General features: G+C 33.0%; 1 protein-coding gene across 1 annotated transcript in view; it reads right to left on the reverse strand.

Moving 5' to 3' along the window:
• Positions 1–26568, reverse strand: part of CSMD3 (CUB and Sushi multiple domains 3) — a 596977-nt gene that overhangs the window by 328343 nt on the left and 242066 nt on the right. Inside the window, exons 7-9 of the mRNA XM_085053430.1 lie at positions 25222–25527; positions 13833–13910; positions 9190–9277 (exon numbers count right to left, since the gene is read on the reverse strand). Coding sequence (XP_084909556.1) covers positions 9190–9277; positions 13833–13910; positions 25222–25527 — 472 coding nt within the window. The remainder of the gene's footprint in view (positions 1–9189; positions 9278–13832; positions 13911–25221; positions 25528–26568) is intronic.

Consider the following 26568-nt stretch of genomic DNA (forward strand, 5'->3'; position numbering starts at 1 on the left):
CTGGGGGGCATTGAAATGGGGAGCACAATGCCAGAGAAAAGGGCTAGATATTAATATTTCTTGTGTTTTAAAAGTAGTATATTATTAATAAAAGTTTCCTATATTAATTTGGACATTTATGAAGTTATATTGCCATCTTGAAAAGGTTTTGCACTTTTTCATATGAAGCTGACATTTGGTGATGGAAACTTAGTGCAGAAAAAAACAAGAAACAACTCCAGAAAACCTTGTTTGGTTTTTTCTTTTGGTTGTTTGTTAAGTTTTTCTGAGAGGAGGATTGAGGTGGGGGGGGGGGGTGCCATTTTGGAACTGAATAACTCAATGTGTATATTAATAACTCAATATGTATATTTTTGATATATTTTTTCCTTTAATATAGTTATGGTTTCAAATCCTGATTACAGCTGAAAATAGCCAATATATCAGACCTTTCTCTGACATCGGTATCTTACACTCCATAATTTCAGCTTGCTGTTTTTAAAGGCTTGTCTGTCACAGCTGTAAAGTGTAAAATGTTTTATGCATACACATGGCTTACAAGATCTTGGCTACACTGTGACACAGTTCTCTGGGTATTTTAAGATTAAATGTGGAGCAACTCCCTGAGAGTTTGTTACAGTAGCCTTCCTGTATAGTGCTATAAGCCATGGGGTTATCTGACCCTCCTCAGATAGATGACATTTTCCTGTCTTTGATACATCAGATATTTGTTAAAAAATGTTCATAAATTTCTCTAAGGAAAGTATCAATATTTATTTGGCTGGGATCTCCAAATCTGGATTTGGTCCCACAGGGTATGACATTCATTTTTGCCAAAACACGTACTAAAATTAATTTTTGTCTGCAGGGTTTGGCTTGCAAAGAACAAGCCATGTTTTTCTTTCCTTATAGATAGCCATTTTAGTGCTGCAATTCTTCAATTTACAAAGGCAGACAGAAAAGTAAAAAGGCTGAGCACACACTCCAAAGCATAACTTTTGTTAGGTAATCTATTCAAATGCATCTATGATGAAAAAAGCTACTAAAGAAGATTATGAGAACAAGAATTAACTTAAGAGAGTTAGAAATCTTAGATGTTTGAAAAGGAATGGTGTCAGCACAATATAGCTGATGAAATGTGAGGAGTACCTGGGCCTTACAGAGACACAAACAACAAGAAATGAGGACATGGAAGAAGATACAGTCACCTGAACAGACATCTCTGAAAAGGAGGATTTGATAGTGGATTATAGCACTATAAACTATTCCAAAACACTTCCTGTCTGTGTAAGAAGTAAGAGTGTTAGTGCAAGAATGGAATAAAGAATAGCAGCACAATCCAACAAAAAAGAAAGGAACATATAAAAGCAAAAAACTGAAGAAAATAAAAAAGTAAACATAATGTAAAGGCCCTTGCCATGTAAGGATGAAAGGCTTTTATATGAGACCGATGAAAAGGATCCACACAGCAGATCATACAGTTGGAGGCAATTTAAAAGTGTGAAACACAAAGATTATCTATCACTAATGTTAAAAATTATTCACAGCTGCTACAGGGGCTACATGGTTATGAAAGTTCAAGAGGCAGCAATCAGGAAGACAAGAATATCTTTCTCGATATTAGATTTTCATCATATCTATCTGCTTTAAAAAATCATGTTGAGAAAATCTGAGCCTCTTTGATTATAAAAAAAAAAAGAAAGGAACATCTGAAGAAAAATAACACAGAAATAGATTTCCTTTAACTAACCATTGACTGATTTAAGGAGGAAATGCTGAGCAGGAAGTACACCACTTACCAATAAAATTAAACTCACAGTAAAATACTGTAATGGACAAAAATGCCAGAGGTCTGAATGATAGTGAAGACTGTACAAGTATGATAATTATCACCCACAACAGTATAAATAACACTCACATTATGAAGTCCATTTTACTTGTCCAAATCAGTTTTGATATTAAACTGATATGTTTAGAGTATATGACTGTAAGCATATGACTGGACTCATAAACAGAGTGAGGCTGGATAATTTACAAAATCTGTGACATATATGCTGTACAAGTGAGACCTTCTAAGGGTAGTTAGATAGGCAGATGATAAAGTCTAAGAAAGGAAATGGAAGAGTCAGAGATCAGCTCCTGTGGAAGAGAAACTAAAAAAGACAGTAACAGAGAGCTTGTCAAGAAAACATTAAGAAAATGTGTCTTTCAAGAACTTAAAAGCATAGTCAAGATTAGAATTTTTTTAATATTTTGCTGTCATTATCTATCTATACACTCTTAAAAATGGAGACACAGCAATTCTTTCAAAATTATCTAGTATCAGAGAATCACGGAATCATAGAATGTTCTGAATTAGAAGGTACCCCAAGCATCATGGAGTCCAACTCCTAAGTGTATGGCCCATACAGGGATCAAAGGAGAGATCCCTCTTTTTTCGGATGATGGTATTTTTTTCCCAATACCTTTAATCTGTGACATAGAAGAATTCAATTTTAAATTCATCTTTCTCTAAACAAAATATTGATAACTTGAGTACAAGAGGGTGAAGTGTCATTTCCCTCCATAGGAGGGTGCATGAGGCACATAAGGTGAATATGAAGAAGATTCAAAAAGGACATGCAAACTACTAGGAAATAATTATTAGCTCTAAGACAACATGAAAAAAAAGATAGGCTTATGTTGCTGTTGAACCGCTAGCGGAGTGAGGAGTCCAGAGAGATTGTCAGGTGAACAGAATTCTGAATTTATTAATTATTTTAAGAACCTATATAGACTTTCACAGGTCATCCGGATTGGGCCAATTCAAAACCTCCCCGTAGGCCGACTGGCCAGGCTTGAACCGCCTATCTTCCAAAGACCGTTTCAATAACATTAAAACTTTATCTTCATTGATAAAAACACAGGAAGAAGAAGAGAAAATTCCCATGGGAAAGAATCTGTGTTGCCACAGGCTTACATATACACACCTCTTAGATTTTTTTTTCTAGAGCACTAGGCCAAGGGCTTGATGATAATTTGTGGGCTGTTGTGACATAGCAGCAATTTCAGTATGGTTTTAGGTTTTTGTTTTTTATTTTCCTTTCCTTTGACAGAATCCCAAATAATTTAAGGATCGTGTTATAAGACAAAGAGAGACTCTTGATAAGATTAAATTGATGGTATCTATTATATATCCAGAGGTACTGTAGGAGGACATGTGAGAGACCTGAACTCAGCCTTCTGGTATGCTGGAGAACTAAAACTTGTGGAGTGAGAAAATCAGATCATGGAAGCTGGTTTTAGGGGAACCTTTGACCTGTGGGCAGTTAGAGGAAACTGGCAGAGAAGTCCAAAAACAGATTGTGGGAGTAAATGACCAAAAACAATGCAGAAAAATAAGGACAGCTTGATTTCCTGACTTACATTTGATCCAAACTGCTAACCAGATGAAGGCCCCTAAAAGTGTAAGTAGACAATATCTGCTTTGTAAATCTCCAGAGAACTGGCACATGATATAGCTATGAAGTTGTTCATTGTTTCAGGTTTCTGACTGCAACTTTTACAGCAGTGTCTTTTGAGGGGTGACAAAATACAAGCTGAATAGATACATATTCAAAATTGGCCTGGCAGCTGTTCTCAAATGGTAGGAATCAACGGCTTCATATTCAGCAGGTGGACAGTGATGAAATCACTATGGGGTCTGATGCTGTTTAATATTTTCATCCTCAGCCTTGATGGTGAAACAGAAGTAATGGATCCATATATTTATGGATCATACTAAAGTAGGAAAAGTAGCTGACACACTGAAGAGCAGACCTTCAATCCAGATGCCTGACAAAGTCCAGCACAGGGCCAACTGAAACCTCATGAAATTCAACAAATAGAGGTACAATGTTCTGCACTACTGATCTGCAACATGTTCTCATCCTGAAAAAAACAAACTATACACTAAACAATACTAGAAGTGGTGGCAGCAGGTAAGTGTAATTACTACTTAACTGGTGAAGCTGTATCTGCAATACTAAGCCCAGTGTTTTGCCTCCCACTTCAACAGAGAGACTGGTAAATACTCAAAGAATTTGGAGATTAGTCAGAGACTTAAAACACATGACCTACAGTAAAAAGTTAAGGTAGCTAGGCTTAATTAGTCTGACAAAGAGAAAGCTAAGGTACTATCTAATAGCAGACCATAACTACTTCAAGAGCCATTACAAAGATATTGAAGCCAAACTTTTCTAAATGTGGTAGATAATATACAAGGGACAGTTTAGAAGACTCAGATTTTACTTTACAAGAAATTTCCTTCAATAAAGCAGAGCAGAGCTGGAACAGCATACTCAAACTCTTGTGAAATCTTTCAAATTTTCGGGATTGGCTAAACAAAGCCATAGCTGATCTGACTAGTCCTACTTTGGGCAAGAGGATGGACTGGATGCCCTCTGATGGACCCTTCCAATCAGTATTTCTATGACTCACATAAATTGTTTAATTTGTTCTGAATTAATGCAAAGCTTTTGCATATACAACAAAAGGGGCTAAGGCAGTTTGTAACTCCAAAAACGAATACTTGACCTGTGTCTCTCAGTAACTTTATCTCCAAATTTCTGTTTCTAATAGGACAAAAGATGATAGCCATTAGGTTTTCATTTTCATAAAAAACCCCAAACTTTGGATATATTTTTGTTAGGAAAAAGTATGAATAAATATTAAATAAAAAAGTTAGTATAAAAATTTTACAAAACTTTAATCTCGTATCTATTTTTGAGTTTTCATCATGTGCCTCAAATTTGGGATTGGTCTTTAAACAACAGAAACTAAAAGCAGTAAAGAGACAAAAATTAAGCTACAGGATCTCTAAAGGATGAGAAAGAGGCACTTTAAAATTTTGAACTTTGTATAATGTTTATACTGAATAGTATAACTTTAATAGTTGGCATTTGTGTACCAAAATACCTAATTTTAGGTTCTTTTCCTCCATTATTTGATATATTCTTTAAATTATTGTTGAAAAATAATCAATTATGCAAAGAATCAAAACCTCAAGCTCAGCTGTAGTGATAAATTGTATTATTCTGCATTTCTCTTGTAAATGTTATATGGACCAGGTTGGACAGAGTAGAAGATAATGCAGTTTGGATTTTTGCACTCATACACAGGGAATACATCTGAATTTTTACACTGAAGTCCCATTTTATTTCTGTGGAAATCACCTGCAAATTATAGGAAAAAGTATGCTCAAGATTCATATCTTTCTGATGTATTAACCTATTCTACTCATACCTGCAACTGAACAAATTTGAGAGAGGTCACCACTTTTAGCCACAGAAGAAAATGTACAGCCAGAAGTAACTAAACATCAGCTCTTAAAGTCCATCTCTACCAATTTGATATTTTAACATTATAACATATTTTAATGCTAGCATCAAGAAACGAACAGTATTTCAGCACATTTATTATTTCTTCCGCCTGTAGCAAAAGAAACTAAGGATATGTAAACTTTCAAGATTACGCACAGCGAATATGTTTTTTAACCTAACAACTTTCTACACACTACTGATCCACATTGTTTTATATGCAAGCTACAGATAGGTTCTACTGTTGTCTCTGAGTCACAGTATGAGAACTGAGCTAAGTCAGAGCATCTCTCTCAAGTTAAGAACATCCCCAGAACATTTTCACAGATCCGTTGATAAAGTATTTGGAAATATGACTGCAAAATGCTGGAATTCCGTAATATAATGTTAGAATATTTAAATCTTCCAATTTCTGATCATGAAAAATCCTTACTATGTGCTGAAAAAACTAAAATGATCACTAAATTTCAGTTTCAGAAGATCTCCAGGCTATCTGGAGGTCATTGGTAATTCATCTTTCAAAAAAAGTGTCATCTTTTCTGATAAAGCTTATACTGTCAGATGCTTGTCCTTGACAAAGGAACCACTCAACTGTTAAAATGTGATAGGTGCACAGATGCCCTATAAATTAGCCTTGGGATACAAGTTTGATCAGAATCTCATCTTAAATCGAAGCTGGACCACACTACAGATGTAGAGGGATAGAGATGGGCTCATCCATTTTTTTCATGAAGACAGAACTTTGAGATGTTGGTGGAAGAACATGGTTGCCTCATAATAAAACTCCTATTCAAGGATAATTCAGTGATAATATGTTTATTCCACTGGAAACAAAGAAAAGAAGAAACCAGACCACATGAAAACTTTTTATCAGTTACATCTTATCTGTTCCATAGTGGCATTGATTCTAAAACTGAACACGTGGAAAAGATGTTTATTTTACTGTATGACAACTAAAGCAAAATAGGAAATTCCAGCAGAATAATCACTATTGGGTCTAAAATTTTAAGAAACTCCCAGTGAAGTTTTCTTTCTGAAGTAAAATGTTTTTCTCAGTACAGGAAAAGCTGGCAGCTATAAGTCTTCTTGACTTTATTTCAACCTGCAAAATCTTTTATGCTCAAAGAGGCATCTAGCATCAGAAACAATGCCTTTAATACTCCAAAATACAGCTACGGGGCATTTTCATATCAGAAAAAATATCCAAAAGAGGCAACATGGAATTCCAGGCCCCAAATAATGTCATGGGATGCTCCAGTTTGTCTTAGAGCTTGCATTACAGATTTTCAAAGTCTGTGTAAGAATCATGTAAGAGGAAATGAATGTGCTGAGAGCAGTCAGTGTTTGTAATCAGAACAGAAGTAAAACTGCAATACAATGCTTCCAAACCTACACCTTCACATTTGAAGAAAACTAAAGAGATGCAACAAGAGCATGTGCTTCTCTAAAATATATTAAATTGTACCGGAATTAAATTTGGTTGATCTCAGTAAAGATAGAACTAAACCCTTCTTCAAAATACTGTGTTTTCAAATGAAGGCATTGGAATTGTCTTCTTTTTTTTTTTCAGAAAGGAAAAAAAGAGACGAACTTAAAGAAAAACTACTTTCTTCATTACAGAGAGAGTGACTTCAAGAAGGGAAAGGTGAAAATGTGCTGTTTTTCTGTCAGTCATAAGACAGCCCGAAAAAGATTTTCCATAGTACTGGATATTTTTAACTAAATGTAAATGTCTTATTTATTTTAAAGAATTTGTAACATTCTAATTTTGGAAGTTCATGAAGCAATTGAACAACCATTACAATAATGTCAAGAACTGAAACCAGGTTAACTCAAAACAGAATTTTATTAAGTCTGCTGAAAATTTTTAGTCTGCTTTTGCTCTCTGTAAGACCTTTTATCAATGTATGAAGGGTTCAACTTGAGATAAATGTACATGTTTTACTAATGTGCACCAATGCTGTTCTTTACAAGTATAAATCCCACCATATAATTTGGGGATTTTTTTTTAAGGAGAAAAAGAAGTCACCATGATTAGTGAGAAATTAGGGAAAAGAAACAGTGGAAAATACATTGACTCTGGTACTTGTATGTTTGTATACTCTTGTTTGGTAATTTGAATGCCTTCTTTAATCCTATCATAAATGCATTTGAAATAGGAAAGTCTGACAGTCACATCATGCCAGTGTAAAGTGGAAAATAATTCTAACTTAACTCCTAATATTTTGTTCTAAAAAGAAAGATGAGCGCAAGATCATCATACCTTCCTCGAGGTACTGCCCCTCACATAAGTTTAAACAGAATAATCTTGGCAAGTAGGTCTTTTCATGATCACTTGCAGAGATAACACTAGAAAAGAACTGGCAGGTTGTCTGCCAAAGGCATTTGCTCTCAAGCCATATTTTTGAAATTAGGATACAAAACACCAGCCAAAGTAATGATTCTAGAAAGTACGACACTAAAATACAGCTATTTTTTTTTATTTCTATGAAAAAATATCAACTTTTTTTGGTCAGCTAACATTAGAAATCACATTTTCATAAAATTACTTATAAAGTTTTCTTTGATACACATTGAACTTCTGCTTTTCTGAAAATTAGAGAAATAGGGAGACTTTAATGACTAATTGAGAAATTATGGTAACTAACTGCTTGCTAGCTAGCACATTTACTTAGGATGTAATTGTCAATCCTGTTTTCTGCTTGATTAGGAGGAGAAAAGACAAAACACACACAACAAAGTACAAGAAGTTATGTAAGAGAATGAAGTATCAGAATTTTGGAAAATCTTTGTACATTCAGATTACTCAGTTATCTTCAAATACTTGGAACTGTGCTGTGTGATATCAAAAATACAAAATATATAGAAAACAAACCTGAATGTAATAAAACCAATTAATTTAAAACTTTTCTCCCTTCTTTTTTCTTTCATCATGAAGGTGTTTTGAAGAGAGTTGTAAACAAAACACGAAATTAGCTTATGATGTGAAACAAGAACACAGCTTTAGATTTATTTTTTTACAGTCTAAAGTGTCTTTATATGTCAAATATAAAATAATATGCATGTTAACCCTTTTAAATAAATGTTTAACAATTCAAAAGGACAAAAATCAGAAACCCAGATATAAAAAAGACTAAAATTATTCCAAAACATTTTCAAAAAGTGATTATGTATATGTCTCTACTCATCAGCCACTGGTGATACTGAAATTAGGAGTCATGTTCACTGAGAAAACAACATAGAATGTTTTGAAGAACTATTGAAAGCCTTTTTTATCTTACAAGATAAGGAATTTGAAAGATAGCTGAGAACAGAGAAGGATACATAAAAATTAATTTAAAAAACAGTCTGCGTTTAGTGCTAAGCCAATGTGAGGACTACTAGGGAAATACCTCTGCATGTATCAAACTTCTGGGTTGCTGAAAAATAAACTGTAGGAGATGCAATACGCTCTATTAGATTCCAATGAATATTTCTGTAGGATCTGAAATTTCTTCTCTGAGGTTTTATTTTTCTTCCTGTGCAATATTCAGTTTTGCTTTGTCCTTTGCAAAAGCCTCCAGTACAATATGTGTGCTCAATATTTAAAAATCTAACACAGTATTTACATGACAAAATAACTTGAACTTACCTTCAATCCAATTTCTGCCAGATTTTCAGAGATATATGATCTCTTCTCAGCATGTATTTTAACTTTTTGCATACTAAGTACATGCCATATTGCATTACATAATTTTATAGAGAACTCCAGTTCACTTTTTACTAAGAAGGTCAGTTTTGAAAGAGTACTCAGCAACAGTAATACATTTTTTACATATACATTTTCCAGGTTCAGTATTAGAGAAAGGATGCAATGGTAGGATTTATATTTTACCTAAAATCTGAGCCTATCCGTTTTCCATTTTCTGGTTCTCCGGGATCTGGACACAAATTGGACGCCTGTTTAATACCTCCCTCATTTACTGAAAAAACAAAACAAAACAACAAAACAAAACAAAAAAAAAGAAGAGATAAAATAATAAAGTTTTTATAAAATACAGAGTTAAGCAATTAACAAATATGAAAGAGTATATTCTTTTCATTTTGGGTCCTTTAAAACAGATTTTATTCAAAATATGATCCCCCATATAAACTCTGGTTTCAATACATAAGTTTGTCCTCCCTATAATAAACAAAGCATGTATTTTCTGACTTTTTTTCCAAAAGAACACACACATTTTTAATAAGATGTTTTAATGAGCTATTGTGTTTGCTTGCAATATTATTAAATATTATTATTTCTTTAGAAACATTAACATTTAAAGGAGTGTTCATCAGGTTTAGGGCTGTAAGATTTTATTCCAAACATACACTAATAAATGTCATCCCCACTAAGAGCTGACCTTTTCTCCTTGAATTATAATAAAACTTGAATGCATAAGCTCCTGCTGAGAAAATTGTCCTGAATCAGTATTGAAAATGTGTATATTCCCAAAATATGGTGATCTGAAGGTAACTCAAAATGCCAGTTTGATTTGCATACATTTATCTTACAATGAACTAAAATGGATCTTCAGAGAGAAACTTCCTGTGAACCATTCTCTGTATTTTCCCAGAAATTTGTATGTAATAATCTAACCCTCAGCACATTCAACCACCTATTCACAAAACTGAAATACTAACAGAGGATGTTAGTCTGCTATTACTTGATAAATTCATGGCTTGACAGAAAAGTATTTAAAAAAAAACCAACCAACAAGCTGATATGAAGCCAAATGATTTATATTAAGCAGAAGAAGATTTTAACTTTTATTCATCTTTGTTATGGATGAGCTGGACCAATGGATTTGCAGTATTAGAATTTTACTTCCCTTTGAGGAAAAAGTTTGCATATAATTAGGGTAACCACACTACTGGATCAAAAAGTAAAAGTAGATTCTAACTATACTTCTAAAGGGTGTTCATTAAATTGCAGTTTTTAATGAGGAGGAATGTAATTCAGAATACTTGGGGGTTTCCCTTCCTTGAAATTTGTCTTACACACACAGAAAGGGAAGAACTGGTTTGGTACCTCTCAGAAAGCCAAGGGCCAAATGCAAATGTCGCAGAAGCTTGAACAGAAAACATCTCAGCTTAGCACACTGCTCCAAAAACCTATCAAGCTCAGCCCTTATCAACTGGAACCACAGTATTTACCCTCCTCTGTCCCAAAACACCAGTAACATGTCCAAGGTTGCTCTAAAAGCAAACCAAGGCCATCTCTCTTCATCTGGATCTCTATGTTGAGGGGACGTTTGGGCCAGGAAGAGTCTTCCTCCTGGTTTCAAATTCCAATCTTTTCCTCCTCCAATAAGTGTACATGTGATGAAAGCACACTAGCTACACAAACCCAGGTTCGTGACAGTGCTGGAATATACATGTATTTCTCTCAGAACTACAATTCCATAGACTGCATTTAACAAGGCCATCTTGTTGGATAAGCATTTAGAATTAACTCTCTCTTTGAAATATCTGGGTGCTTTATTATGAGACATGAGAAATTCAGAATCATTATACGTAGTCTGCTTTTATAGAGAAGACATTGAAACTTTTCTAACATTAAATATATATTAAAACTATAGTTAGAAATTATTCATGATGCCTGATAATAATATTATAGAAATTATAATGGTGCCATCTGGCCATGCATTGTATATCAATGCACACAGAGGACATTTTTACTGTAAAAAATAAAAATATTGTTTAAAGAACATTGTTTCTATTTATTATATCTCATGTTTTAATATTTCAAATAATTACTTTATTTTAGTACATTATGTTTCCCCATACACAGGCAATAGAGCAAATATTCAATTAAAAGCAATATTCTACTGGATTGCAAGACACAAGAACTATTATACACTTCAAATTCTACCAGAAATGGAAGCTGGAAAATCTTATTGGTTTTGACACCTTCTATATAATGTTTAATTCCTAGAAATACTCTACAGAATCGGATTTTAAATGATAATATATGGAATTATAAATATTCATAAATAAAAATATAAAGGCTTATGTTAAACAAAATCAGTAAAACAATTAAATTTATTAAAAATTAAGACACATACTGCAGTGAAAATACAGAGGAAAGTGTTATAGGCAGATATTGATTTCTGATTTGATCCCCGTTTCAAAATGGATTTACTCAATCTTAAACCCATTCTGATTTCTGTTATGTACCCAGTGAAAATTAATTTCACTGTTTAGGATTTTTGTATTGATGTTGCTTTTATAGATATAATGCTTGATTTTTCAGTATACATCCCCATGTAATTCAACAGATATATTTTTTACATCCCAGATGCTCATATGACAATAAGCAATGAAAGGATTTCCCATCATAAATTAAATGCATCTAGGGAAAGCATTCATTCATGGTCTGGTCATGAAACCGATATCAAGAAACTCTGGAGTTCTAATCCAGATTGAATTAGATCTGCCAATTAATCCATTTATTAATGTCAGCACTTCTAAACTGAAGCTGATGCATACTTGTTTCAAAGTGTATAATCATATCAAGTATCACCCACCATTCTGGCTTTACTCTGTGCAAATCACCTGTGCATTAGTATTGAATATTATACAACGGATACATTAAAAAAAAAAAGATTTAAAATAATGAAAGGACATACAGATGAGAATGCTAGATGAAAATTTCTAAAGATATTGCTAATATAAGGTGTAATGTCAAATATGTATTCACTTATCCTTATTTTCACTAACAGTTGGATGTTGGACATTTTTTTTAAAGGACCCTATCTGTCATTGTAATGCAAGTACAGACCCAGCTGAGGCCACACTGAGAAAATTACCTAGTCAACAGCCAAATACATTAGCTTCTTATGAAATACTGTCTTCAATATCCTCAGCTACTAAAGTGATTAGAGAATCAAATGCTAGATTGCAACATAAAATATTAGTTATCTATTTACGACAAGATTATGATCACTAAAGGTACAAATCAAGGTGCTAAGATAAAGAAGTTTCCAGCTTCACGTAGAGTATCATAACATGCGAAATTATCAAAAGACCTTTAAAAATATATTGATAAATTTCATCACGAATTTCATAACAATCAGCTTTGCATATCAGGAGTACCTGGTACTTCATTATAAATATGGAACTTCTTTTAAAGTTTATATAGTAGAAAATTTAATGATTAGTGCAAAATAAATAGAGAAACAATCTCTTTTATCATCCATCATATTATTATTGTATTATTATTTGCAACTACAGAATCGCAGATGGGCTGTCAGACAGAGACCTCAGTGATGTACTTTATAAATGCTACTGTAATTACCTTACTGTTATTTCTGCTGCATGATCAGTCTGTTTTCCATGCACCCAATAGGTATAAAAAGAATATTTGTTTTTAAATATCTTGATACAAAGTTTTCAAATAAATCAGAAATGTCTTACAGAACTATTTAGGTGATGCAGTTTACAGAGAAGTTGAATATGGCAATACATTATATTACAAAAATTGAACAGAAGTGTGTTTTGCTTTATTTTTCAGACTTGGTAAATGTTAAAGGGTCTTGCTGCTTGGAGACATCTTTCTATAAAAAAATAAATCATACCTAATATCTTGACAGTTTAATATCTAACACTGAAAATTAGAACATATACTAATGCGTCCTGCTAAATTCTGGAAACTGAATCCATCACCAATACTTTAAATAAAACAATTAGTGTAATCATGTCCAACCTAGGGAGCTTCAAAAGCCAGTCCTTTCAGTCCTGTGAAGAATAATGAAATGTAGTATAATCCAACATATGCTAAACATTCAGTCCATTTTATTTACTTCTAAATATTTAAAATGTGGTTCTATTCCAAAAAGTACTCTATAAAAATGGCACATTCTTTTTCAAAAGTATCCTTTTAATGTATTTAGAGACACACCTATTTAATTTGTGCCAGAAAGTTGCCTGACTCGTCCTTATGATTTAATCAGGACTTGGTCCACTGAGATGTTAAGCACTTTCAGTTTCCAATTTCTGTAATTAAACTCAAAGGCACCAATGATCTCCAGAATTTTTAAAACTACACTTAGTTAATCAGTTAAAATGTCAAACTTAATGAATTTTTAAAAATTTCAAAAAGTGACCCCATATGTGTTTGTGCACTTGTAAATGCGGATACGCTTTGGTTTGCACAGTGTTTGGTGCTACTACTAATGTTCAATGAAAATAACAGATCTCCTATTCACAGCTAAATTTACAGCTGACTCCTAGGAGGCTGAATATTTATTTCCTTGCAAATACTGTAAATTTATTGTGGAATTACTGAATTTTGTGAAGGGCAAAATAACATGTCCTTCTACAATGCCAGATTTATAGAAAGGCTGTCTTTAGAGTAGAACCATATTTAAAAATCCACCATGCAGACTGGAGAAACAAGTTCTGCTATCAGAAATACATAAATAATTACACACAAACAACACACCACAAACTTCACTCTTTCACTAGAAAAAAGTAACAAAAAAGGAGTACACTCACAGATAGAAAACTTGTTGCTGTTGTCTTTCCCTGGAAACAATTTAAATCCTCTAGATTTAAAATCTATGGCCTTTTTCACTAGTTAAAACAAAAACAAAAACAAAAACATGTATCAGGCAATACAATCTAAAATATTTCATTTCATTTGACAAATTTTATCATGGAAGTATATACAAATTAGAGTACTGGCTACCTCACAAGTTCAGATTTTGTACCTTTGGTGAGGAACAATTTACAAAAATAAATACTGAGACCAATTTGTATACCTGACAAAGAAAAGAAGTGAGATTTGCAGCTTAATTTTTCTCCTGCATAACTAATAAAAAAAAATATGGCCAAAAGTGTTTATTTCCAGGCACCACATTATTGTGTAAAACACATATATGGAACTTGGAAAATGAAAATACTTATAAATGTTTGCTTTAAAATAGCTCTTTCTTCTGCGTTAAGAAAAAAAGAAGAAGAAAAAAGGTATTTGAGTACGGAAAATAAAATACAGTCTGCTGTTCGGCCGTTGGTTATGCAGCTGGTCTTCTTTCTAGCTTGAAAACTATTATTTGCAAAATGTGATACAGAAGGAAGCTGGCTCCGACCTCTTCCTTAGGCCCACAGCTCATCTGTTTCTGTAAAAGTCCTTATTTCAGGCTGGCTTTATGATAAAGACAGTCAAGCCAGGCAAACCCTGTGGCCTCAATACATCTTTGAAACAACTAATAAAAAGAGAATGAATCCAAAACTTAAGATATATAAAAAATGTAAGCAAGAATAAGCAAAAAGACTACAAGAAACTTTCCTTATTAATCATTAAACTAAGTGCCTCATCTCTAATATGCTTGCCTGTGAGCAGTGAATTATCAATTAAAACGGATTTCCTAAAAATTTTTAAAGTATAGGTTGATTTTAGGCACAATATACTGAAGTGGCTTTATAGCCACTATAGCCACTCTGTATTTTTTGTAAACTTTATGGAAGAAGATGTTTTATGTTGGCTACAAGGAAATGCTGCTGATGAAAACAGCACAGATTAAAGGAACTATGTCTAGGAGAACTTAACATAAGAAGAGAGACTGTACATCATCAAAGAATTTTTCATACCCTTTAGTTCTTACGGAAAATCAATGGATATTCAAAGAACCTTTACATTAGGTATAAATACCACAGTAGCAAAATATTATTGATATCTTTTTATAAACAGAAGTATCATTACTAAGCACAAGAGCAGAATCAGATTCAGAAGAAACAGTGTACTACTAAGAAAGACAATTTATACAACAGATGCAGGATGTGTTAACAAATATTTTTACACTTCTGATTGAAGATACCATATTTTCTTATAAATACAGAAACACTATTATCTCAAAAGGCAAAATGTAAATTTAGTTGTGTGTTATTATAATATAAGTTTTAAACATTGATCATGGCTCTAGGAAACACATTATTTGCAGAAGTGAAACATATCTGTTGCCACAAAATACTAGATTTTGGGGTTTTTTTTACCCTTAATAGCAGAGGCCCCTCCCCATCTCCAAATGAGTTGAAGTCCATAAGCAAGTCTATCCTCAGTGGAAATCATAGACCCAAGAACTGTACCTTCTTACAGTAGTGCAATACTGGAATAACAGTAATGCTATCTTCACATTATCTGAGCTTTCTAAAATGTTACTTCTATGTAAATATGGATGTTGGACTATGGTTCTAACCCTCTCTTGGCTCTCTTTGAGGATCAGTATAAAGTAACTCCACATGCATCAGAAGACAGCCATTCTTCCAGCACCTAAGCAAAAGGGAAGTGGTATTGTGTATGTGATCTCAGGTGCTGGAATGGGTTTAAATGCTCTCATTACAGACATGTCTGTCCTTTATTTTCAGAAATCATCATAACAACACAATAAGAAAGGAAGACTGTCCTTTATTTATTCTCATTTGTCTCTACGCCTTCTGAAACACCTGAATGACATATTCATACTTTATGTACACAAGAAGAGTTCACAAGATCTAAGGTAGAATTGAAAGTAGTTAAAGGAGTGTCTTGGTAAAAACTCTGAAATCAATCAAAGATTTTTATAATCATTTGCATCATTAAACACCAAGAGGAAATTAAACAATTCCAGTTCTCTAAAGCACCTTTACAAGAGAAGAATTTTACTACTAGCTGGGGTTTGTATGTTGACTTATTGAACAGCAGTTTCTGAATACACTGTGAATGAGTAGTGATAAAAATTTACATGGTAAACATGCCTTCATTAAACTATGTGTTGGGCTGCATGTGCATGAACATACATAAAAACAATCACACCACCACAAAAATATACCCTACCCAATAAATATATTATTTTATACTTGGCAAAATTAGCATTATTTTGCATGTCAAACACATGACAGAAGTACTGAAAGTGGATTTCACTTTTCAGAAGTCTCAGAGGATGGATTCACGACAGCAAACTGTGTAGTTGTGCACATCTAAGCCATCCACAAAGAAAAACAGACACTTCAAGAGTTCAGTTCATCTAGTCTTAAGATAGCTACTTTTGCATGAGATGAGTTTATATGCCCATTTTACTCAAGAAGAAGAGTTCAAAAGTAACAATGCTACAAATAGCTAAACATGGTCAGACTAGTATGTTCTCCTATTTTTGAACAGCCAAGAGCCAAGAAAATAGATGACAGCAATGAAGTAGGATTCTCCTATGGAGACATATCAATGTAATAGGAAGGTATTGATAAGACAAAAGTATATCTTAAAAATAATCCAAATTTATAGAAACCTATATGACATAACCATCTGTCCAGTGTTATAACACAAGGAGAGGCTTATTTTTTATTTTTTTTAATACTTAATTAAATATTTATGGCTTCTAGTTTAGTTGGTTGGCTTGTTTTAAATTTATAGACAAAGACAGCAGGTTTGTTTGCTTGTATTATTTATTTTTGGAGGAAAAGGAACACTGGCGCACATTTCCTATCCCAATAAATCTCTGACAATCCTGAATCTAGTTTTCATCACATGACTTCATGAAGCATAAAGAGTAGCATCAGAACTCTGTGAAACCAAATCAGATTATGTCAAAACCCTGAAAATAATTTAAGCATCCACCTTGGGATTTCTGCTCAACTCTTCCCACGTTTTTTTTCCAGTTCAAGCCATTTAATATAAATAGAGAATGATTATTATTATAGAATTATAGAATGGTTTGGGTTGGAAGTCACCTATGGATCATCTAGTTCCAAGCTCCCTTCTGCAGGCAGGGAGAACTTCGGATATAAAACACCTTGCTGAAAGCCCCATCCTACCTGGCCTTGAACATTTCCAGGAATGGGGCATCCACAGCTTCTCTGGGAAACCTGTTCAAGTACATCACCACCCTCATGGTAAAGAACTTCTTAATATCTAATCTAAACTACTCTCTTTCAGCTTAAAGCCATCCCCCCTTGTCCTATCACTACATACATGGTCATGTAATAAGAAGTCCCTCTCCAGATCTTCTTTAGGTAATTGAAGGTGCTTCAAAGTGCCCACTAAGCCTTCACTTCTACAGACTGAACAGCCCCACCTTCCTCTTTCTCTCTCTCTCTCTCTCTCTCTGTAACCTTTTCTAAGGTTAGAAGGCCCAATATCTTCTGTAAATAAGAAAAATGGAACTGAATGCTTTATTAAGGAGAGGAGGATATGAACTGTCCTAGTAATGAAGGAAGTCCAGGTAATAACTTCTGCGTTACAGATGAGTGAGCTAATATTCAGTCAACAGACAAACCAGGGACATGCACACTTTTCAAGCAGCCAGCTTAAAGTGAAATGTATTCTGAATTATTTTCTTTAAGTTTTTGACCAAAATGGCCATCCATGTAAGATAATGAAGATTCCAACACCTACAGGCAAAATTTTAGGCACCCATTTTTATGCTGACCATTAAAATATGGTATTTTCTTTTTTTTAAATAAAAAGAATGTGCAATTATCTATACTTATGCAAATTCATGTGCAGACATATACAAACACTTGTGGGAGAGAACAAAGTCAGACAGTTCCAGCATTTTATACTTCAGGATAGGTACTGCATTAAAAAGGGCCTCAGGTAAGTACATTTTAAGCATATATATCATTAAAAACCCACTTCGATGTAAAATTTGTATAACAACCTTATACAGCAAACTCTCAAACACTGGAAAACAAAATTCATTTTGAATGAAGATTGTTCTGTTGACACAGTTCCTGCTTCATTGGAAAAGTGTGTCCTGAGGGCCAAATGAGACATAAATTTCAAGAAGGAAAATTTGCTTCTACAATATGGAAGCATCAGGGTATACAGCCATGTGAAGGATACTTATTTAAAACACTGTTAACCCACAAATATACATCTTTGTTTTGGTTATGCAACAGCATTTATGTAAGGAAGTTTCCAGCTTGTTATTTCTGTATTTTGTAAATTTTCAGATAAAATAGTAACAGTATTTGAAACGCTGAGGACTAAAACACCACTGCTCTGTGCAAAGTAGGCACTCAGGTTGCATTACTACAAGTAACTATAGTAGAAAATGGAAACAGCCCTTCCCTCCTCCAGAAGTATTGTTACTTTACATTCACTATCACTCAGCTAATGGAGAACAATATCATCATATCAAAGATATTATTTCTAGATTGTACATACAGCCCTTCTTAAATGACATCTGCAAAAATATAATACTATGGGAAAACCAGTTATCTGAGAAATAAAGAGTAATTAAATTAACTGCTTTCTGAAGTGACAGAAAAAACTTGCTTGAAATACCGTGCAGAACTGATTTTGACTTATGCAGGACCAGCAATTCACTGATTATTTAAAATATTCAATATGTGATAATGGCAGATTTTACTCACAACAACTGTTATTTCTCATGACAGAGAAAAGAGTCTCATAAACTTTGGACTTCATGCATTTGCAGCTCATGTGCAGATATGCCAAATAAATTATGCATGATACTTCCAATTCATCTTTGGCATATGTAAAATTCATTGTATTACCTCCAGAAGAACATTCACAGCCTGAATGCATTTAATTTACTACTCGCATCTACTCACATAAAGGTCAGTTCCTTTTTCTTTTTTTTGCATTCACATCCTATTCACTAAGCATGTGATACAACTAATTATGCAGAATTTCCAAATTCTAACAATGCAAGTGTTGAATATCCAGATATCTTAGGGAACACCACTTCAAGGCACTCCACAAATGGGGTGGGCATGGGAGGGAAGAGATAGAAACTTATTTAATTTTTATGTGATGGCACTTCAGGCTTCAGAAATTTAAATTAAAAATCTCTGAACCTAATGATTACCCAACCAAACTTCACTGTAACCCAACACACCAACTAACGCAGCACTATCTTCTAGAACCTGTCTGTGTCTTGAAAGTCAGCATTAGAGAACATGAATTCTCACCAGTTTTTGTAGCACAGCATGAACTGCACAAGTTAATGATTTCTTAAATATGAAAAGCCATACAGAACATATGAACATATTTGAAAGCAGCGAAACATCCACTTTTCATATTCTTAAATTTTTCACTTTCTACGTGAGCTGATCTTAGTTTTTCATTTACTATCCACCCCCTCCATCCATTTCCACACATCCTCCACCCCTTTCAACTCTAAAGTACCCTGGTCAAATCAAATTGTATAGAAGATTTATATTTCAAATTACTGCAACAACCACATTGCTGCACTGAATTAGTGCCCTAATAATAATTTAAAATGAACAAAATTATAGTTTCACTAATATACTCTATATTACATGTATATCAAATTTCTATAATTTGAAAAATAATTATTTAAAAGGAAGTATGGTTAATATGTGCATTTTAATATTAATTTATAATTGCACTACTGATACATTGCTTTTTATATTCTAACTACAATACATCTGATTTATAGCAACAATTTGGTATAAATGGTCAAAGTGGTCGAAACATGAAAACCTGAAATACCAAGGGAAAGTAATGACACAACACATCAGACAAATATCAGTTATAGAAGTAAACATGTATAGTGTAATGAAGAACAATTAAGAATTGCAGGAACTGCAAAAAAAAAAACAGAAGAAACAAGTTCTGAGAAGAAAACTGACAGGGAAGTACAAAAGGCAAGAATTAAATAAAAACTTTAACACAAGTCCTTTACTGAAATCAATATGACTAATTTTCTTCTTTCCTTTCTTCCTTCTAATCACTCTAGACTTGACTGTTGGAGGGAAAATTATCTCCTTTCCTTCTCTCAAGTGGGAAGATATCAAGAAATTTAGGGTATTATTATCCCTTTTCTATAATAAAAATCTTGACATTAAAAAACCATCACTTATAGAGTTCATTCACCAAACAGAACATATCTATGTGATTTTTTTCACTTATTAAATAGGTATTTCCTAAAGTATTATGAAATATTAAGCAAATGTTATTTAGTGATTAAATATTTGAGTGCTAGATTACATTTGTGTTATGCTTATTTCTTGAAATTTTAATTTTTCCTAAAAGAAAACTTATATACGAAACTTCTTATATAAAAATAATCTTAGAAATATAAAATACAACAATCCTACTGCCAAATACATTGATTTTCTTCAATGAATTTTTATTGGGTTTAACTAACAATTGGGTTTAACTAATCAATGGGTTTAACTAACAAAAAAAAAGAAACAAAAAAAAAACCCTGAGGACATATGCACACTGATTACCCACTAGACTTAAAAATATTTAACAGCTCTTAAAAAAACTTCTCCATCCATACTCCTCCATTCTTCTTCCTGCTTCTAAGTAAACTGCAAAAAAATTTGGATACATGAATATGTATTTTCTAGCAAATCCTTAAAGATTTATATTGAATAATCCCAAATTAATCATCATACACTTCTATCATAATCTTTAAAAAAAATCAATATAATGAATTAACTTTCTACACCCTTTTGTTCCCAAAAGTTTCATTATTATATGATTTAATTTCCTATAACAAATCTTAAAATCTTCGTGCCTTCTACCATCATAAATTCTCCTGTAAGACAGGAAAAGAAATGCTGGTTTAATGAAGAACACCCAGCAGCAAGATTCTTTCTCCCTGATTCAATTTTTCCTGGCCATTACTAAGATACTACATAAAGCCAAATATGAAAAGGCATAAGGCAAGCTGGGATAGACAACTGCCCATAAAAAATAAAGGGGAGAGGATAGAAAAATTACAAAGGCTTTACAAGAAAGTAATAAAAAAATAGAGCTGAAAACATAGAGAAAGATAGAGAATGGAGGTATCAGTAAAATTAGTAAGATTTTGTAAAAAAATAGTTAAGTAAAATTATCAAAACATAGATACACTTCAATCCTCAAACTGAGAATGTATGGTTAAAAATTTGCAAATGCTTAGTGACATTTCTGCTCTTTAAAAAGAGAAGTTTCGAATCATGAATTTTTTTTACAATCCAGAGTTCTCTTGAAAATCATTTTCCTAAGGAAAGCACTGAGACACTTTTGAATTGCTAGATGATGATTAGCATTACCCATTAACACTGCCTGGCATTTTCTGAGCCTGAGTCTGCTAAGCAAATTTTTTCCTCCAGCTTCTGTATCTCTTTTTCAGGTGTTTTATTTTTTCTAAATTTAATTTATGACTTGCAAACTATACTAGAGGTCTTTTTACCATGTTTTCACCTGGTACTTATTTGTTTCTCAGGGGCATTTAATTATGATTTACATGTATTTGCATATTAAAATGAATACTGAAAATATAAATGATAGAATAGTTGGAAGGGACCAACGACAATCAATATTCAACTGCCAGACCACTTCAGGACTGACCAAAATTTATGTCATATTACTAAGCATACTGTGCAAATGCATTTTAGCATTTGGTCATACGCCTCTTAACATATCTTTAGACAGTAAAAGTATGCTGTATAAGCCCTCACAAGAAAATGTCCTAAAATACCTCTCATGATGTATGAATATACACAAATAAAAATTCTAGAGCCTTATTAAGTAAAATTTGTAGTTGATATAAATTATAGAACAATTCAACAGGACTAGCAGCATTACTAAACTGAATTAATATTGTATGAAACACAAATAGTAAAAAAGAAAAAAATGTCACATTATCCTCTATTGTTTTAGTCATGATGAAGCCAACAGTTCTTAAATACTTAAACGGGAAAAAAACCCACAGGGAAACACCATGTTTCTATCATTTTTCTATGATGTTTAATTGCCTCCTTGTTTTCACATCTGAAAAACACAGATCATCCTAGAAACTGTGACTGTAGTATCAAAAATAATTTCTACTGCAAGCTCCATATTTGAACTTCCTAGGTTTAACTAAATGAAAGGGGTTTAGGGATCTCCTTCCTTCCCCCCTTCTTCTGAATAGAGGAGGACTTAAACTTTCCTGAATTTGACTATTTGGTTTCATTAGAACTAAGGACCCAAAAGGTGCTATGTTTCACTTCCAGCTATCCTACCTCCTAATGAAAAAAAATATTTTTCATTAGCCTATCAAGGTACATCTTGAAAGTAAGCTTTTCATCCTTCATCTATTACCTCCATCTACAAGAAGGCATCATTTTTCCAATAACAAGAACTCTTCTTGCTCATCTCCCTGATAAAAATGTTTATATATTATATACTAACTTGTCCTTATTTAAGTTCTCTACATCCTGACATTCACTTCAAAATTTATGCTTTCATCCTGCCTTACATTTTGTTTTGTAAGATTGGATGATCAGAAAAATGTAACACCATTACAGTACCTTTATTCATCTGATTCAGACTGAATTCTTGCTGATGAAGAAACCATAATCATGTCCAGTATTCCTCAAGAGATCTCACTACTGTCTTATGAAATAATACTTGTACTTCCCTACCTCTAATGAAAGTATTTCACCAAATGCAGCTATAGTTTCTTTTTCCAGCTAATAAGCTTGGAGAAGGTATTTGTCAGCCAGCCTTTGACACAATTTAAATTATTGTTGAGGGCCAGACAGTATATCTAGTAAAGCAATTTACACCTAGCAGTTGAATTCTGAATACATATAAACCTCTAGTTCTCTCTATACCTCTCGTTCATGCATACACTTCAAAAAATGTTTACAAAACAAAACAGCATTGAAAGAATATTCATAGAACAAACCCCTTGAAGCCAACAGTACTACTCTTTTTCTGCAGTTACGAGTTTGCATCAACACTAATGTATCATAAAACTGTACTATTCTGGTCTTACCAGCAATATTCTCAAAAAAGTTAGTTCTATACGCACAATCATTTTTTACAATTTTAAAGATTCACACATATACATAGTAAGTTTTAGTAATAATATTTAGTATATTAAATTTTGTCTTCTCAATTATGAATTAATTTGCATAATTTGGGAGTAGAATTCTTAAATTACAATCTAGAGCACAGCAAAAAAATGCATTTCCAAAGTAAAAACTAACTGTTAATATCTATTAAACAGAGGAATAATTTTAAAATGAAGTAATTTAAAATTCTTAAGCAGCTCTTATATAATTCCATAGTTATTTAATAATGCAGAGCAGACAAGGAGTTTTTAGATTCTGTGCATAATACATTGCCAAACAGAGGTTAAAATACTTCAGTCATAACCTACAGGAAACTCTATAGAAATACGTGTGGAACATCCCTCCCTAATGAAAATTCCTTCAAGTCAATTAGAAACTATCTCACATTCACAAAAATTCCTTCAGAATATGTCTGTGTCTTTTTAGTACGGAATATTTTATGGAAGTAAATTATAGGTTATTTGTTGAAGTTCACTTGATGTGTTTTAATGGTTGTTACCAAATATTGGCAGTTTGTGGAGTAAAAAGGCTCAATTTTTACTCAGTATAGGAATATCCTTTTAATAGCATGCACACATTTTCCGTGAGTAACAGACACAGTAAGAAATTTCAAAGATTTTGTATAATCAATGCTAGCAAAATCAAGACTTTCAATGTTGCATGAGGGAATACAATGCACACTGAACTAGGTGTGGGCTTTCTTCTCCACTAAGGTCTATACAAGTTTGATTTCACTTGTATGTGGTTTGTCATACCTGTAGTACTGTTTTATTATGTGAAAAATAAGCACCATAACATTATTTTAGCAGTATCTTGGTGACTAAATCATTCTTGGTTTTTTTCATAATCTAGTGTTTAGCACATTAATATGATAAAATAATGTGAAGTATGTGTATTACCTATATCTTGTATTAAAGAATAGGTCAAAGAAAGGAACACTGGGAAAACAATGGAGAGCATACTGCATGTAATGATTCCAAACAGGAAATGGAAAAACCTGTATGTATGTCACCATTACTTCCACTTTTAACTGCCAAATTAGTACATTTCCATGTCTTTAAATTAGAAGATATTACAGGTCCTCAAACATTCACTTCAAAACTGAAAATAAGCCTGCTTTTTTTAACTTGACCAAAGACGTTCTGAAATGAGTGCCACAAAATCAGTACAAACTGAAGTGTTGATTAATTATACCAACCAATAACCAGAAAATACTTCCAATTTCCACTGAAATTCAACATTAGCCTGCAAAACTAAGCTGATCCTTTTCTGAAATTGTGCTCATTTAAAAACACACCACATGCAATTTTTTTCTGAATATCTGCTGGTTAAATTAAGACATCCCAGCACTACTTTTTCTCAGCTTGTTGTTTCAGATATCGACATTTACTTTTTAACGCAGCAAATAATGCTTTTTTTATACTCCAAATATTGTTCATTACTAGTACTTTAGCATGCAGATTAGATCATCTCAATATAGAAATATATAAAATCTTTTGCTTTACCACTTCAATATTTGCTGAATTTCCTAGTGTTATAAATGTTGCTTCAATCATTGATTTCATGTTTGATAGAATGAAAAACATACAGATGTTTTAAAACCAAAATTTTGCTGAAGATTTAAGCAGAAGGGAGATGAATACAACTGCATCACCTAATGGTTTAGAACAGCAGCTATTTATAAAGTACATTTTTAATGCTATGGTTAATTATGCCTAATCACATCTGCAGAATAAATTCATATTCTAATCTCAAATATTCCAAACTTTCCTCAGATGTCTCTTACACTAGGCTTTATTATGAAATATAATGATATAAACTATAAAGTCACATCAAAAGAAAATTCCTTATCTATACATTTTGTCTTTTTATAAATCAAATCAATTTAAACAACCAAGACAATATTATTACTAATTTCATTTTTCCATCTGACTGCCCCACTAGAACTCAAATTTGGGCAGATTTAATCCCTTTCCCATTTGGTTCAATTACATTTTCTGCATGGATACCTGAACTTTCATTTTTAAGTTATACAAAATATTTTTAATAACTACATGGGCACAAGTAAAATAATATCCAATACCTCTATGAGTAACAACTGCAAGTTCTTTAGTTCTTTCTATCTGCTCAGCATTTCTTGGTCGTCTTCTTGTGCTTTGTAAATCTGCTTGATGAAGAGAGAGTGCTTCCTCGTAAGCGGCCGACTCCAGAAATGATTTCCTTATATTCATAGCTTGTACTCGTTCTTCAGAAGGTTGTCTAGAGGTGGTCACTGCACTGGATACAGCAACATCAGCAGATGTGCTAGCAACAGTAATGGCACCAGTAGTGGCTGCAATATGCTCCTCTAACTCACCAGTGGAGGCAGTTTTGATGAAAGTAGAAGAACCTGTGGGACACACAGTAGTACTGGATGCTAACTTTTTCTTTTGAATTGTGTTTTCTTGATCAATCTAAAAGATTAAATTTCCCTCTGTTTATCATAGTAAAGACAACTGACATGAAAAGAGGAAAGTCAATAGGCTTTATTTAAAAAATTGAAGCAATCAGAACATTGTTTAATGCTAGTGAACATTTTGTAATAAGAGTGATATTACATGTTAAGTTTTAAATGTCCTCAAAACTTATACTATAAACTTTTGTACTAGTCATAATGACAGCGCATAATTTCCACCTCTGCACATTCAGTCCTGAAACCAGCATGGCTAGAGCAAAATATAGAGCTATATCATTAATAGGGCCCACACACTTAGAAAAGTGATAACCACCCTATTGAGTGAAATGGCAGCATTATATAGTAACCTAAGTACCAGGCAAAGCTGTCATACTCCAGCTGCTAGTAAGGTTGCCAGATATGCTCATTTTTTTCATCAAAGCTTGACAGGGCTCTAAAAGCCCATTTAGACTTGACACAAGGCCAAGTATAGATGCGTAATAAAAAGTATACATTTAAACAAAATTTATCAGCATTATTATTTATACTTAAGATTGCAAAAAAGGCTTCATATGTAATTTCTTTTTGCTCTCTGATTTCTGTAATAGACCAGATTATTTTATTAAAAAACCTCACACACAAACTGTTTGATAAGCTAAAAAATTGTCCATGCACTGTTTGTGAAAACATTGTTAGCACATATAAGTTCTCTAGTACTTTGAATATATAGCCAATTTTTCACTATTTTATTAACATTTTCATCCTTCCCCATCCCCCACATTTGGCTGCAAATTTTTGGAAGCCAAGTCTCTCACCTGTGAGCATATAGAACATCTTAACACAGTAGAAACTCCATCTTGACTGGAACGAATAAATGACTGGGCAATGCGTAACAAAATTCACCATAAAAAAACAGCATAAACAAAGTTGATGTAGCATGAACTGTACTATGATTTACTAGTATCTTTAAAACGTGGCTTTTTTAGTCCATAATAG

This window comes from Lichenostomus cassidix, chromosome 2, assembly GCF_008360975.1.
Source record: "Lichenostomus cassidix isolate B80296 chromosome 2, HeHo_3.0, whole genome shotgun sequence".
Taxonomy (NCBI): Eukaryota; Metazoa; Chordata; class Aves; order Passeriformes; family Meliphagidae; genus Lichenostomus; species Lichenostomus cassidix.